Below are 16974 nucleotides of genomic sequence, written 5' to 3'. Positions count from 1 at the left end.
CTCTGGTATAAAACATATTTGTTTTATTTTTAAAACATTATAGTTAGAACTATGAACTTATATAACATTACAGTGGTACCTCTAGTTAAGTACTTAATTTGTTCCAGAGGTCCGTACTTAACATGAAACTGTTCTTAACCTGAAGCACCACTTTAGCTAATGGGGCCTCCTGCTGCTGCCGCACCGCCGGAGCACGATTTCTGTTCGCATCCTGAAGCAAAGTTCTTAACCTGAAGCACTATTTCTGGGTTAGCGGAGTCTGTAACCTGAAGCGTATGTAACCCAAGGTACCACTGTACTGTATGCTATTAATAACACAGAATACTTATGTACAATCAAATGTGATTAACTACTTCTTAAGGCAGCTATTAACTATATGCATAATGATAAACTACTTTTCAGCAGACCAATTTTTTTTATTTTTATTAAAGATTTAAATGAGAGCTGCGCAGCGCTCCCTCTTGCTGTTCTGGCTTCTGGGATAGCCCCTGAAGCCTCCACAGGGGAGCGGGATGAAGGCTCCCCACTGCCCTGCGGAGGCTTTGCGCCGCTAAGGCAGAAGCTAGAACAGCGAGAGGGAGTGCTGAGCAGCTCTCATTTAAATCTTTAATAAAAAAAAAGTTCTGGCTTCTGGGATAGCCTCGCAGCCTGCATTAGCTCCATAAGACGCACATGTATTTCCCCTTACTTTTTAGGAGGGGAAAAGTGCGTCTTACAGAGAGAAAAATACAGTATGTCTTTTCTGGGCAGGATACTGACTTATTTGACAGGTTATAACTTTTACTTAAAGAATATTTATACTATTAGTCCTATAAATAATTCATTAGTCCTATAAATAATTAACGCAAACCTTATAAGAAAATACAGGAATTACTGCAAATACATACCTGCTTATTTAATGGCCTGAACAAACAGTCCCTCCAGGTGACAAGGGCAAGCTAGGATTTAACAGAAGAAAATAGAAGTTTGTGGTCTACAGCACAAACACACTGTGCTTTTCAGAACTTTCTTCTTTCAACAAACATTTTCTAATGAACATTGTCTTTCAAGGGATTCCCAAGCCCTGTAAAACTGCCTGGAGGCTGCCTGATAAGTGGACTTACTGAGCAACACCTCTGCCTTAGGGCAAGACTGGACAGACTGCAGGCTTGCTGGAATGTGGGGTTTCTTTGTTTTTAATTAGAACCCGATGTTCTATCACCTACAATCAGGTGCAAAATAGTGAACTGCAGGAGAAGGAAAAGGGAATGAGCATAAGTTTGTAGTACAATCCTATGTATGCTTACTAAAATGTCCAGGAAATTGTTTTCAGTGCTTGAATTACACTTTCACAGAAAAAACCAATTGTGGTCTTTCCCTTAAGCTTTCTGTTTCTCCAACCTAATTTCGGAGGCACTTCATGCACAAAATTTATGGCATAATGCATTTATTATTCTTTGAGAGAGTACAAGACTCTTTTACTGTCACATATCAGTGAATGGTCAAGATTCAGAAACTCTGCAAATTACCCAGAGATTCAACAGCAGGTCCCGATGATGTTCAAATGCAGCCACTGAGAGATCCAGAAGACAAGGAACATAACTGCCCCTCTCATGCCAGTAGTGCATGTTCTATTTTATAGCAGAAGTGTGACCCTCCAGGAGTTGCTGAACTCCAGCCCTATCAGTCCAAGCCAGAATGGCCAATGATCAGGGATAAGTCCAAAAACTTGTGGATTGCCACAGGCTAACGGCTCATGTTTCAAAGCGGTAGAGCATTCATAATAAAAAAAAACTTGCTATGAACATTATGTGTTGCCGCAGTAGAAACAAAGCTACACAAAGCTCTTGTGTCTACCCATTTAAAAACAAACAAGACACCCCACAAATACTTTTCCATTGAAAGTTACCACCTTCCAGGAATACTTACTGAATAGATTTCATATATTCCCTTGCGGCCTTCATCGCACTCACGACGAACCCAGTGTCGATTGAGGTAGGCACAAATCCCATTCAGCACTTTGCTTGAAAACCTATAATCCTCCCACTGTTGAGTGTAGAATTTCAGCACACTTTCATCCATCAAGTCTTCGCCATCCTGAAAGAGAAATTGGGGGGGGGGGGTAATGCCAGACACAAGCAGGACGTCTGTGATATGCCCGAGGTCAGAGTACAGCAGGAGCCTTAGCAATCCTTGATTGCTTCTCACAGTGATTTGGATCCCAAGGAGACACGTTTTCTAAGGCATGAGACCATGTCCATCTTTGCTTCCTGCAAAGTCATAGGCTTATAGAATTTCTTCAGTTTTCATCATTTTGGAAAACTGGTTACAGCTCTCCATCATTTCAGATAGCCAGAGATGTTTCTGCAACTGTTGCCATATTATTTATGAACTTAAGCCCCACTCCCTGCGTTAAGCATTTCTTTTAACCCCAGAGGGCTTACTCCAAATTGACACTGGGAATGCAACCACTGGGCAGAAAGGTAGCACCAATTTTATGAGAGACAACAGACATCTTAATACTTATGTACCTGAGCAGCACAACCATAGTTCAATTTAAATCATCTTTAGGAAAGTGCCTCTTTAATTCTATTCCAACTGGAATGACAAAAGCTTGCTGGGAACAGGTCTGTGAAGAACAGACAAGCATTTGAAAAAATGTTTGGTGGGATCAACCTGCACCTATTTAATCCTATTGCTGAATACTATGTTTCAGAGCAGTCTATGAACTAATGAGAGGCGCCAAGCACTGTAATTCAGAATCTGAGATTCCAGAGACTGGCAGGCCCAGAGCAGGTGTTATGCCAAACCATGATTGTTATGGGCCCAAGTAGTAGCAGAACAAGGCACCTGCTCTTAAAACCAATTGAGAGTTTCTCATTACATCCAAATTGGGGGAACTCTGAATAAGCTAAGAAGGAAGCAAAAGCCTTCTTCTGGTATGCCCCACAGAGGACCTTACGGTCTGCTAACACCACCACCTTGAAGATCCCGGGCCCCAGGGAAATTAGACTGGCCTTGACTAGAGCCAGGGCCTTTTCAGCCGTGGCCCCAGCCTCGTGGAACGCTCTCCCACAAGAGACCAGGGCCCTGTGGGATTTGACATCTTTCTGCAGGGCCTGCAAGACGGAGCTAGGATGCAGTTTGACTTACTTTCCTTTGTATAAAACAAGCCCGAAGGAGGCCCCCAACCTGTTCACAGGTCCTTTTATGATCAGTGGAAACAGTTGGTCCTAGCAAGTATTAACCACTCTCAATTCCAACCTGATAATTGCCACCTGCCCAGATTTTAACTTGTCTGAATTACTTTTAAGATGTATTTTAATTAATTGATGTCTGTTTTTATGCATATTGTGTTGTTTTTATGATGTTAGCTGTTCTGAGCCCAGCCTCGGCTGGGGAGGGCAGGATACAAATAAAATATTATTATTATTATTATTATTATTATTATTATTATTATTATTATTATTATTGCAGCTTATCTTCCTCACGGTCACATCTAAGAGTGAAGTGCACAAGATCTACACTTCCAGCTGCCAGTGTTTGAAGTGCTAAAGTATGGCTCAATATTACATCCAAAAGAGCCACAGTGTGAGGCAGAAACCCAAAGAAACTGGTGTACCAGAACTGGTTACTTCCAGGTTTCGGCGCTTTGCGCATGTGCAGAAGCGCCGAATTGCGACCCACACATGCGCACACGTGGCGCTGCGGGTTGCGAACGTGCTTCCGGCACGGATCACGTTCGCAACCCGAGTGTCCACTGTACATGTATTTTAAAAGTGACAGCAAAATGCTCCACAGAAGTTTAAAGGCAACTTGTGCACTACCTTAAATCCTTAGCTTTTGGGCTGATACAATTACTGTCTTACCTTAAGAAGATTTGTCAAGTAATTCTTCAGAAATTCTTTAAGCCGCTTGTACAGTTCCAAGCCAACAAACTGAGCTCCTCCAGGTGTTTGGCCTTTTTTAGACTTAGAAGTCGGCACACCAGCCCCTCGTGCTTGATTAGACTGATGGACACTAGTACAGTAGTTATAAACATGACTGGTAGAATAGTTAAGGAATATGCAGTGTAGACTACATGCTATAATCAATTAACAAACGAGTGTGAAATTAATACTTTTAAATATTCAAAATGGTTCACCTACGTTATCTTTTAAATCTTGAAAATAGTCATATATAAAGGTAAGTCAGCACCATACCTATATTACAGAAGAGCTGAAGTAGGTTCAGGGCAGAGGTGGGTGTCCCAATTCATATAACAGCATAGTTTTAGAAGGTTTCAGTATGGCAGACTTAGATTGGTTGGTTGGGGCATGTTTTCTAACAGCAAGAGAGCTATGGAAATAGTATGTATGGAAAACCTGCCTTACCTTCTTTTTTGGAGAAGGAAATAAAATGAACATCCGTTGAGGATAATTACTTTTGCTTTTAACTACAGCAATGATAAGTTACCTTCCAGTTCCGAATCACAAAGACAGTTCTCTACATACTATGGATTTGAACACAGTCTCAGCTTTGTTGACCAACTTTAATTTATCTTAGAAGAAACAATAAATTTACATGTACTGAGAAGAGTCAGTGAATAGGTAAAGGTAAAGGTACCCCTGCCCGTATGGGCCAGTCTTGACAGACTCTAGGGTTGTGCGCTCATCTCACTCTATAGGCCGGGAGCCAGCGCTGTCCGAAGACACTTCCAGGTCACGTGGCCAGCGTGACAAGCTGCAGCGCAGCACACGGAAACGCCGTTTACCTTCCTGCTAGTAAGCGGTCCCTATTTATCTACTTGCACCCGGGGGTGCTTTCGAACTGCTAGGTTGGCAGGCGCTGGGACCAAGCAACGGGAGCGCACCCCGCCACGGGGATTCGAACCGCCGACCTGACGATTGGCAAGTCCTAGGCGCTGAGGTTTTACCCACAGTGCCACCCGCGTCCCTATAATTTATCTTAGAAGAAACAATAAATTTACATGTACTGAGAAGAGTCAGTGAATACGTTTACCTAAATAGAAGCCAACAGAACTAACAGAAAACCCAAGGAAAGTAAAACATGGGACAGCAAAACAACATTGCTGAAGGTGGGGGAAAGAACTAGCTGTAACAGCCAATGCCATTTTTACTCTCAATTAAGAGAACATTATATGTCCTCTTTGGATATAGGGTCCTAGTCATACAATACATTTACAACATATTTAAAGCACATGGCTTTCCCCAAAGAATCTTGGAAACTGCAGTTTACATCTGCCAGAACTACAGTTCCCAGCACCCTTAACAAACCACAGTTCCCAGGATTCTACTGAGGCAGGTTACATTGTGTGTGTGTGTGTGTGAAGAAAGTAAAATACAAAACCCTCTATCAAGGTTATATCTTTACTCTTAATCCACACAAAGGTAGGTAAAGCCCTCCCAGCTCCCCCCGGACGCTTCCCCCTCTTCCCACAGCCTCCCACCGTGGGAGATCCTCTATACCCTGCCTCTCATGTAGGGCTTTTCATCATCCATCCTTCACGGAACATATAGAGTTAATGAAAAAGAAAAATAATTATAAAGAAATCAGAAGGACTTCCGATTCTCCATCTGTCAGTTTTGAGTTTGAAGATGATTCAAATTTTTCAAAACGCGCACTCCAAAATAACATCTAGCTGTGTTTCAAGATAATATCCAGCTGTTTCTCACTCTGCTAGTCAGTGTTCTCCTAATTTCAGCCCCAGACATCTCAAGATCATTCATTACTTTTTCCACCCAAAAAGTCCAGAGAGGCTCTTCTTGTTATTATTAAATATCAAAGATAATCCTTCTCTGATCCAATATGGGGAATTTCCTTCCACGGGTTCCAACAAATCTAAACAATATAATAGTCCGTAATTATTTACTTCTTGAGTCATCATTAAATTGTACCCAATTCCATGTATTCCAGCCCCATTTCCTGTTGGCCATTCTTCTCCATCTTAGATAATAAAAGTCACACACACCCCATTTTTTCATTCACAAAGAGTTTGGAGGCTTTTTCTTCTTCACTTCAGCTTGTACACAAGGCCCTTTCTCTCTCTCTCTCAGCTCTGTCTCTGCAATCTCGTTGTTTCTTAGTGTCTCCGATTCCATTCATCTCTTCCAGCATCCCAACAGCATTCTGTGTCTGCTTCAGTCCTGCAGAGAGCTCTATGGGTATCCACTCAGTTTCAACGCCTGCTGTTACCCACCTTGCCTTTGTCTTCTCAAGTTCAGGCAGACCTAGGTCAAGATCTTTTCCCACAGGTCCTGTGCGTTCTTTAATCCGTTGTTTCTCTGATGGAAGTGCATTTACCATTCTGCACATCTCTCGAGTTCTATCAGCTGTTCATCTAACATATGAAACCAACAATCGATGAAGCATTCATCAGTATCTTTGCCATACTGGGTGCTGTTCATCTCCCCCTTGGCAGTCTCTGCTTCTAGAAATTTGGGCCTGTCTCTTCAAGCCAGCATTCCATTCCCCGCTGATTAGCTGCAGCTTCACTTTTGCAATCAATACCACCCCAACCAGAGAATCACAGGTAATATAAAGATTTTATACCAATTTCTCATCTGTTATCATCTTTTGTGGTCACCAGTAACTAAATAAGCCTTTGAGTCTGCTCCTTAGCCTGCTGATTAGTACTTTTTCACCCTCCAGCAGCCTGTTTGCTTTCTGCGTACCAATCAAGTGGCAGATAGAAAATCCAAGTTGTGCTTAATTCCAGTCTTGAAATAATCAAAAGAATGTGGTTTTGCTGACCTGGTGCCCTGAATTATGCCATGTGTGGGCCCAATGAAAGTTCCTCACTCAAGATGTTCTTCCATCCCTGAAAACTTCTTGTCTCTGGTGTGATGAAGTTGATCCCTGACCTCCCTTATTTCGAAATGGAGTTTGGTAACCAAGATTTATACCATGATTACTTTTAAATCACTGTATAACTATTTGTACCAATGGGAGCACCAGCAGTCGTCATAGTCCACCATCATTCCTCCATGTAAGTCCAGAGCCAAGAGCCAATGCATGTTCAAGAGATGTGACCTAATTCAGGGGAAGGTGTTGCTGGGACTCAAAAATAGACTTTGTTTCTTCCAAACCCTACCCACACCACTATGGCAAAGTCACAGAGAAAGTTTCAATATACTTTCCCCCCAATATTTAATTCACTCTCATGGAAAGACGCTGTAATTCTGACAACAGACTGTAGTCGTTTGGCATGGAGGACAGGTGGAAAAGTCTAAAAGACCCTTTGAGCACACTGAACTAGTTCTGTAGTTCAAAGCCATCGCTATACAACAATCCCACTCTACTCAACAATCATTCCTACTGTAACCAACGTTAAGCTAATTTTTGCCATGCCTGCCATGTGAACAAAACCACGGATTGAAGGATTGATATGTAAATAACCTGATAAGTGGTTTTCAGTTAGCCAGCTACCCAGTAAGGAAAATACAAAAAGATTAAGCATGTAGGAAATCACCTAGAAGCTGCATAAAAAGTAGCAAGCAAATCAGCCAATCCATTCTAACTTTACATGCACCATTCACACAAAAGCTGCTCAAGGCATTTTCTATCTAAATGCTAACATGCTTAAGACAGAAACTGGAAAATGACGGCTGGGAAGTTGCTCCAAGACTGTCAGCTTCTCCCTATCTTCTAGTGAACCATGTAAATAGAATGTTCAAAATTTACTTCCAAGTAATCTATCAGAATACTGCTATTATAAAACTTTCTATATTAAATATCCAAATCAATTACTTGTGCAACTGATGTTTACAGTCTTCTGCCATCTGTTCTGCCTCAGCTAATGTCACAAGGACTGATTTAAAAACAAAACAATCCTAGTATCACAAGGATAGATTCAAAACAACAGAACATGTAATCTATCTGCAGTGTAGCAACGAAGTACACTGCAGCTAAGTCAGAAATTCCAAGGAGTCCTATAAATGTTGATTTGTGCCAAAAAGCAGCACATATTGGAACTCCAACTCTGGTAAAAGATACCAATTATCCTAAATTTAACACTGTCCAATTACAAGCTACATAGAACATTAGTAATATGTACCTGATAATCCTCTAAGGACAAAGTCCTATGCACATTATTTAGTGGAACTTGCATCTGAGTAAATATGCATAAAATCAGGCTGTCAAATACGAATTAAGTTTCAACAGATTTTGTCTGCTTTGAAAGAAGTTCGGATTTCAAATATGAATATCCTTTAAGTATTTGACAACTTCTTTTTATCTTTAATGAGCTTTGTTACTATTTGGAATTCTAGTACTAATATTGCAACACAAATAGGGAATTTCAATTCAATATTAAATTTTATTTTAAGGTGTGTTTTTTATATATATTTAGATTGTAAAACTCCGTGAAGCATGGAGCTTTTGCTCTCTGGTAAACACCATTCCTTCTTACCTAAAAGTAAAAATGGAGGCGGCTGGTGTTCAATATTTGGATTGCTTACTCACCAAGTTGTCATCAGAGCATTGTCATCTCGCAACAACCATTCCTACCTACATGAACTTGGCAGCAACATGGCATAACAAAGACAGAATAATTTAGGATGACATTTATACCAAAGAGGACAACCCTGCTACTTTTGTCATTTAACAACTTTTTTTTACAGAATATCAAAAGTGAGCCGAAGACTCTGGTTTTGCCAAACAGCCTCCAAGTCTCTCATTTAAGTTTCTAGGGCAAAAAGTGAACCTAAACACAAACCAGAGGTTCAAGTGAAGTCAAACATCCTTTCTCTCTCTCCACCCAAATACTGAGATCCTGGGCATTCAAAGCCTGATTGGAAAAAACTAATTAAATTGTATCATCATAAGTGAACAACTAAAGTTGCCCATGTAGAATAATTCTACATCAACAGTAAGATTAGTAGTTGATTGTTCAGAAATGTATTAGGATACGTGTAGAGTTCCATATATCTGGACTTTGCCATACTTTGCCTTGTATAAACTTGCTGAATTCCAGCTCTAAGGTCATCCCATATCTGGTCAAGACCAATTTGTTTAAGTCCATGTGGGTTCTGACTCCGATTTGATGACATTTTGTATCTCCTGTGAAGTCTTTCAGTGCAGGAATGAGAAATCTGGTTATTCCTCCATCAGAGGCAGAAACAAACCAACATTCCAAGTTCTGCCACAGTCGCTCAGAAGAGATGCTCTTTGTATATGCAGGCTGATACTGACTCACAAGAAACCCTGAGGAGGAAGAGAAAAGATGTTTATTCAATTGTCCACTTAATTTCACCAGTAACTAATATAAAGCTGTAACACATTTGCTATAATACCAAATGGAAAGATGTCCTGGAACATTTGCAAGTATGTCTGGCTATTTTAAAATCGTGTCTCCCCAGTGGTGGTCAGATATTCTTTCCTCAATGTACTAATCACCATATTATCAATTGAACACAAACCAGTGAAATCAAATAGCTGGATTTAAACCGCATTAGCTCATCTGATTTGAAACAGTTTGTGAACTACAGCCTACAATTTGTACAACAATACAAAATTCCAAGGCATTTTAGTAGCAAGTCAGATGGACCACACCACGGGCTTACTCTCAATTCACTCAATAATCAAACTGAAAGTAAATATGAATTTGGATAGCAGGGTAAGTGATAAGATTATGGTCTATACAAATATCCCAAGGTATAATCTATCTGTTCATGACTACTTTATAAGGACAAAACAAAAAGGAGAGAGACTCTCAAACTGGCATTACACACACCAATATTTATTCATGCAACTTAAGAGTACTCAGATGGGCAGCATTAAATAACAGTTACTGAAGCAAACCAGCATTCTGTTTACTAAATTTCTTTGCTTGGCTACCTAGGAATAATTTTTATTAGCTGCAAGCAGCTAAGCAACTGACCATTTTAAAAGCCTAGTTTTATCTATTTCTTAAAAAAAAAAAGCTGAAAGCAACTCCTGAATGAGAATCATTTAATACTTGGTTATACTGACCCTCCTCTATTCAGTAGTTTATTACAACTCCAATAAAAAGCAGTTAAAATACCAACTTGCCACCTACTCATTTATGATGGATCCAATTCTAGGGATAGAAGAGGGGCAGGGAGGAGAGGCTGGCAGCTATGCTACCTTTAGCCTTCTGCACCGACTCCCACACTATTCTAGCGTCCCCCCAACCCTCTTCAGAGGCTACCAAACCCCAAGTGTCCTATTCCACAAGGAGAACTCCGGTTAAGAAACTCTGGATTCAACCCGTTATGTAGATTCAGATGGTAATGCAGTAGCACCAAATTATGGAGGTGGCAGGACCCTTGGATGACAGGGCCTCCATACACCCTACCCTGGCTTGTGTCCCAGAGATGTCACTGTGCTGCTGCTAACACAGCAAACACAACATGGGAGGCAGCAGTTATGAGTTCACAGTCTCTGTGTGAGTGCTCCTGCACCATTTACCGGGAAGTGCTTTCCTTTACAGAAATAGAAGCATTAGAACTGAAAAGAATCACATGATGTGGGCATGAATGGACAGAATGAGACAATGCCCCTCACTGGCAGCTCCACCTAAAACTGAAAGAAAAAGGTTCTTCCCAGTGAGTGGTTAGTGTCTGCAGGACTAGGATCTGTGAGACCAGGGTTCAAATCCCCACTCAGCCATCAAGTTCACTGGATGCTACTGTCCTATTCATGCCTAAACTTAAGCCCCACTGTGCTCTGTGCACAACCTGGTTTCCTATGGCTGGTTACAACCCTCCAAATAACACAAATTGCAAAAAGAACTGATTAAATTATCTATGCAAAGCTGTTCGCAAATTTATAAAAACAGGTTTTGGCAAACTACCCACTCTAATTAAGTAAGAGAGGATTGGTTTTTAGTTTTCCTAGAATGAAACTGCAGTCACATTTCTCCTAGCCTACTTTTTCACTTGATTTTTTATTTTAAAAGAACTTGTCTTTTGTGCACAACATTTATTCCATCTTCAGCTAAATACCCCATCTTGTCTTCAATTGTGTTGTAATAGTGCTTCGGGCAGATGTCCGCAAGCCTTGCGAGCCCGGCGGGAGTTCCCGCCGGGCTCACAAGGCTTGCGGATAGCAGCCTGTTCTGGGGGCTGGGGTCGGGGGAAGCTCGGCGGCTGGGGGGGGAATAACTTTTTATTTATTTATTCCCCCCCCCCCAAAAAAAACGAGGTGTGCCCTATGGGCCAGTGTGCCCTATAGGGCGAAAAATTCGGTACTGTCATGGCGACTGAAAGCTAGGTTTCATATGCCATTTGGCTCCTAGCTTTTATATCTCAGTTTCTAACACTTGCAACAATATAACACTAAAACTCCTGGGCATCCACAGACGTTAGAACAAGTGGCTAAATCCTATGAGACTAAAAAGCCAGTGGCTATCTTTTATAGATACTTGTTATCAGTGCTATTTTTATGGAAAAAGAGGTGCAGGAACTCACCATGAACAGCTCCCTCTTTCTCTTAGAATGGCACTTGCACCCACCATAGAGGTGCCAGAACTGAGTTCCGGCAAGTTCTCCCTGAAAAAAAGCCCTGCTTGGTATCAACAATTCAATTTGATATGCAGACTCGGAGAAACAAATGAAATAAAGAATTGGAGGCTTCTATATGGGTGAATGTTACTAGTTTCAGTAGCAAAGTTGTCAATTGATTTTAAATTGTATCTTATACAACAGAAAAGATTTAGAATTTATTGGGCTTCATAACATTTGTACAGAAAGGAACTAAAACAACATGCTGTTAGAGATGAAATAAGGATAATGCTTCTTTGAAACATATGCAACATCTAATCCAGGCTTCCTGAAACTCAGCCCTCCAGATGTTTTGAGACTACAATTCCCATCATCCCTGACCACTGGTCCTCCTACCTAGGGATCATGGGAGTTGTAGGCCAAAAACATCTGGAGGGTCGAGTTTGAGGAAGCCTGATCTAATCCTTATGAAGTTTGCGGAGAAAGTACTATATTGTATAAATACAGTATACTATCACAGGATAATAATATTCTAAAGTATTTACCTACTATATGGAATTTGACAACTTGTCAATGTAAATGGATTCTCTGCACCCTCACTATGGCTAAAAGACTGATATTGATCCAAATCTATGGCCCTCATTAATCAATGGAGAGAAGATATATGACAACACTTGAAACATACAAAGGAAGGGGAGAATACACTTGTGCTTGAATCCTATTTGCGAGTTTCCCTGCAAGCATCTATCTGGCTGGCTACTGTGAGACCAAGCAGCTGACCCATTCCTGCAGGCTCTTCTTATGGACTTAGTGCCTTTCCCACTCTACAGCGAAACACAACACCACCTGGCCAATGTAACTGGATTGGAGTATCATTATCCTGGACGCTAATTCCAGTTGAATTTTCTGACTACCACCACTTATGTAGCCATGCACAAGATGGCAGCATCAGCAGACATAAAGGGATCCTATGGTTTGCATTAATACTAACTTTAAAAATTAAAAAAGCAACAACAGCCCAATGAGGACGGAGAACACTTAGTAGCCACAGAATGCTGCCTGTTGGGAGGGGAAGAAGAGCTGGGTGGAATAGAATGGCTGTGTCAGATTGATAACCCATAATCAACAGCATTGGTACACCTATAATCAACAGCTTAAACTATGCTCATGATCAATGGTTTTCATTAGGGCCGCACAATATCTGTTTTTCAACATCGCTATATATTCCCAGCTAAACACAGTGATGTACTGATATATCACGATGTCCGAAATAAGGATAGAGCTATGCAGAGACTAACAGTAGGGCTGGGAGATGTCTGGTTTTCAACTTCGTGATAGAATCATAGAATCATAGAATCATAGAGTTGGAAGAGACCACAAGGGCCATCGAGTCCAACCCCCTGCCAAGCAGGAAACACCATCAGAGCACTCCTGACATATGGTTGTCAAGCCTCTGCTTAAAGACCTCCAAAGAAGGAGACTCCACCACACTCCTTGGCAGCAAATTCCACTGTCAAACAGCTCTTACTGTCAGGAAGTTCTTCCTAATGTTTAGGTGGAATCTTCTTTCTTGTAGTTTGGAACCATTGCTCCGTGTCCGCTTCTCTGGAGCAGCAGAAAACAACCTTTCTCCCTCCTCTATGTGACATCCTTTTATATATTTGAACATGGCTATCATATCACCCCTTAACCTCCTCTTCTCCAGGCTAAACATGCCCAGCTCCCTTAGCCATTCCTCATAAGGCATCGTTTCCAGGCCTTTGACCATTTTGGTTGCCCATTTTGGTTGCCGTTTCCAGGCCTTTGACCATTTTGGTTGTCCAGGCCTTTGACCATTTTGGAAGCCAGCTAACAACGTGATATACTGATATATCATGTCTGAAATAAGGATGGAGCCAGGTAGAGGCATTGGCTGGCTTCAAATTTTTCCCCACATCATGAATACTGCATTCTCTCTCTCTCTCTCTCTCACACACACACACACACACTGATACAGAATATATTTCCAGGTCAAAAATTATGAAACCAATATCATAATATACCAGTGTGAAAGCAATGATTCTTCAACATTAACTTCGTTGGACTGGTCATGTTGTTCAGAATCCTATGTCCCCACCGTGGAAGGATGTGTGAAGGTCCAGTGTGACTGTCTGGAGGCAGTTGGAGGATGGATGGCAGCTAACAGATTGAGGTTGAATCCTGACAAGACATGAGTACTCTTTGTGGGGGGAGAGGGGACAGGGAGGACTCCCTGATCCTAAATGGGGTAACTGTGCCCCTGAAGGACCAGGTGCGCAGCCTGAGAGTCATTTTGGACTCACAGCTGTCCATGGAGGTGCAGGTCAATTCTCTGTCCAGGGCAGCTGTCTACCAGCTCCTTCTGGTATGCAGGCTGAGAATCTAGCTGCCCGTGGACTGTCTCGCCAGAGTGGTGCATGCTCTGTTAATCTCCCGCTTGGACTATTGCAATGCACTCTGTATGGGGCTACCTTTGAAGGTGACCTGGAAACTACAACTAATCCAGAATGCGGCAGCTAGACTGGTGACTGGGAGTGGCTGCCGAGACCACATAACAATGATCCTGAAAGACCTACATTGGCTCCCAGTAAGTTTCTGTTCACAATTGGAAGTGGTGGTGTTGACCTTTAAAGCCCTAAAAGGCCTCGGCCCAGTATACCTGAAGGAGCGTCTCCACCACCAACGTTCTGCCCAGATACTGAGGTCCAGCTCCGAGGGCCTTCCTTGGCGGTTCCCTCACTGTAAGATGTGAGGTTACAGGGAACCGCGCAGAGGGCCTTCTCGGTAGTGGTGCCTGCCCTGTGGAACGCCCTCCCATCAGATGTCAAAAAAATAAACAACGATCTGACTTTCAGAAAATATCTGAAGCCAGCCCTGTTTAGGGAAGTTTTTAATGTTTGATGTTTTATTGTATTTTTAATATTTTGTTGGAAGCTGCCCAGAGTGGCTGGGAAAACCCAACCAGATGGGCGGGGTATAAACAAACAAACAAATTATTATTATTATTGACTCACTGTTAAACCCGTGTTTATGGAAGACAATCTTACTTGGCTACAAGTGATTGCCAAAGAAGAAAATGATAGACTTCAAACCAGTTTTGAACAATATGACACCCAGCCCTAGTTTTCATTTCTGGTAAGTTGGTTCCGTCAGCTTTGCAACTTTAGAGCGGTTTCAGCTTCTGCACATGCGCGAGCAGCAAACCCGGAAGTAACCCGTTCCGGTACTTCTGGGTTTGCCACGGACGTTCGCTAGAATGGACGCTAGACAGGGCGGATGTTTGCAGAGGTATTACAGTATTTAGTAGCACCAGGAAGGTAACTGTGTTCAGTGCTGTAGGCCTAAGCCTGTGGACCTCCCTCCCAACAGAGGGAAGCAAACTCCTTGTTTAACTTCCAGTGGGTGACAAAGACTTCCTTATTCCATCCAGTAGGCATTTTAGGGTAGAAGTCAGGTTTCTGCTTGATTTTTGGTGTTTTCTTTGTCTTATCCTCCATATGTTTTATTTTAATGTACTCTTCTTAGAAATGCTATCTTTTAAGCAGTATATAGATGCTTTAAATAAATAAGATGAGACCTATTGGGTTTCTCTGTAGTTAGAATCATAGAATCATAGAATTGTGGTGTTCGAAGGGATCCTGAGGGTAATCTAGTCCAATCCCTTGCAATACAAGAATAAGAGCATTTGTAGCCAGCCATCAGAACAAGGTAGAAATGTCTTATTTCTGCAAAATACAAAATCTTGTTGCCTTTGCTAGATATTTAAAAAACAAGAAACACAATGACATTAAGCATAACATAGGTAGAGACACCTTTCTGAGACAAAAGTAAGCCTCTTGGATCTTGTAAAAGCTGGTTTCCCTTAAAAGGACTTGTAACTTTGGGGAGTTAGCCTAAACCAAAACAAATGTCACACACAGCTCAGGGTCCTTCTTGGTCCTGGAGGTACCCATGCATGCTAGTTAATATCTTTTGTTACACAGCTTCTATTTTATGTAACAGAGAGCTTGCTATTCTAATTAAAGTGTTACAAAAATTTGTCTTCTTGACTCGGTAACCAGTCACTCTCTCTTACAACGTTAAAATTTCAGCCTGATGTGGAAATTCAGTGGTGTGGAAAAAGAACTGTTGATTTGAATTTTATAATTAAGCTCATATAGTTAGAATGGAAGCTGGAAGAACAGGCAGAAATTTTCTCAATATGAAAAATGATGTAAAAACAGTGCCCCAAATTGTTCACAGATCAGAATAACCAATAGGTTTCTGATTCTGAATACCACAAGTGTGCAATGACACTTCACCAAAGGCTAGGTGAGAGATAAGACATTACCAATTAAATGCCACAGTTAAACACTTACTGGATACAGATATAGGTAGGAAGAGCTCCCCTGAATAAACCCTCTACTAAATTCCATGAACGTATATTACGTTATATAACTTGACATGAGCCAACAGTGTGACGCGGCAGCTAAAAAAGCCAATGCAATTCTGGGCTGCATCAATAGGAGTATAGCATCTAGATCAAGGGAAGTAATAGTGCCACTGTATTCTGCTCTGGTCAGACCTCACCTGGAGTACTGTGTCCAGTTCTGGGCACCACAGTTCAAGAAGGACACTGACAAACTGTTCAGTGTCCAGAGGAGGGCAACCAAAATGGTCAAAGGCCTGGAAACAATGCCTTATGAGGAACGGCTAAGGGAGCTGGGCATGTTTAGCCTGGAGAAGAGGAGGTTAAGGGGTGATATGATTGCCATGTTCAAATATATAAAAGGATGTCACATAGAGGAGAGAGAAAGGTTGTTTTCTGCTGCTCCAGAGAAGCGGACACGGAGCAATGGTTCCAAACTACAAGAAAGAAGATTCCACCTAAACATTAGGAAGAACTTCCTGACAGTAAGAGCTGTTTGACAGTGGAATTTGCTGCCAAGGAGTGTGGTGGAGTCTCCTTCTTTGGAGGTCTTTAAGCAGAGGCTTGACAACCATATGTCAGGAGTGCTCTGATGGTGTTTCCTGCTTGGCAGGGGGTTGGACTCGATGGCCCTTGTGGTCTCTTCCAACTCTATGTTTCTATGATTCTATGATTCTATTAAACCTATCACAGAAACACATGTAAACTGCATTTCAGAGGAGTGATTATATAATACTATCATAACCAAGTTATACCTGCATTCAATGCTGATGTTTTAAAAATCTTAAGCTACATAGATATTACTCCTATTTACTTTATTTGTATTTCTTTCTTCTTCTTTCGTCTTCTGGGATGCTTGAGACCAGCATTAAACATTAGAATATTAACAAGGGAGATGAAGTACAGTACACTCAAAATTGACACACCTTTAACTTGTGCACATTCAGCTTTATGTGCTTGGAGGAATTAAAACAAAAATTAAAGAAATAAGAAAAAAGAAAAAAAAAAGAAATAAAACCTTGGCATTCCACCCGCCATTGTACCTAACGTGTTTTGACTATATGCGATTTTGGCTTTAGGCACTATCCCTAGAACATGTACATT

General features: G+C 41.4%; 1 protein-coding gene across 2 annotated transcripts in view; it reads right to left on the bottom strand.

The window, feature by feature from the left end:
• CUL1 (cullin 1) overlaps positions 1 to 16974 on the bottom strand; it is a 45897-nt gene that overhangs the window by 23671 nt on the left and 5252 nt on the right. Inside the window, exons 1-5 of one of the 2 annotated variants that reach the window (XM_081881793.1) lie at positions 11412 to 11468; positions 8890 to 9183; positions 3849 to 4023; positions 1909 to 2076; positions 888 to 938 (exon numbers count right to left, since the gene is read on the bottom strand). In XM_081881793.1, the coding sequence (XP_081737919.1) occupies positions 888 to 938; positions 1909 to 2076; positions 3849 to 4023; positions 8890 to 9029 (534 nt within the window). In that variant the 5' untranslated portion in view covers positions 9030 to 9183; positions 11412 to 11468. Of the gene's footprint in view, positions 1 to 887; positions 939 to 1908; positions 2077 to 3848; positions 4024 to 8889; positions 9184 to 11411; positions 11469 to 16974 lie in introns of those variants that run through there. The other variant, XM_081881794.1, reaches the window with a different exon arrangement.

This window comes from Podarcis erhardii, assembly GCF_964252035.2.
Source record: "Podarcis erhardii genome assembly, chromosome: 12".
NCBI classification, from domain to species: domain Eukaryota; kingdom Metazoa; phylum Chordata; class Lepidosauria; order Squamata; family Lacertidae; genus Podarcis; species Podarcis erhardii.
Note: the sequence above shows the minus strand (reverse complement) of the source record. Positions and strands in the feature narration are given on the sequence as shown.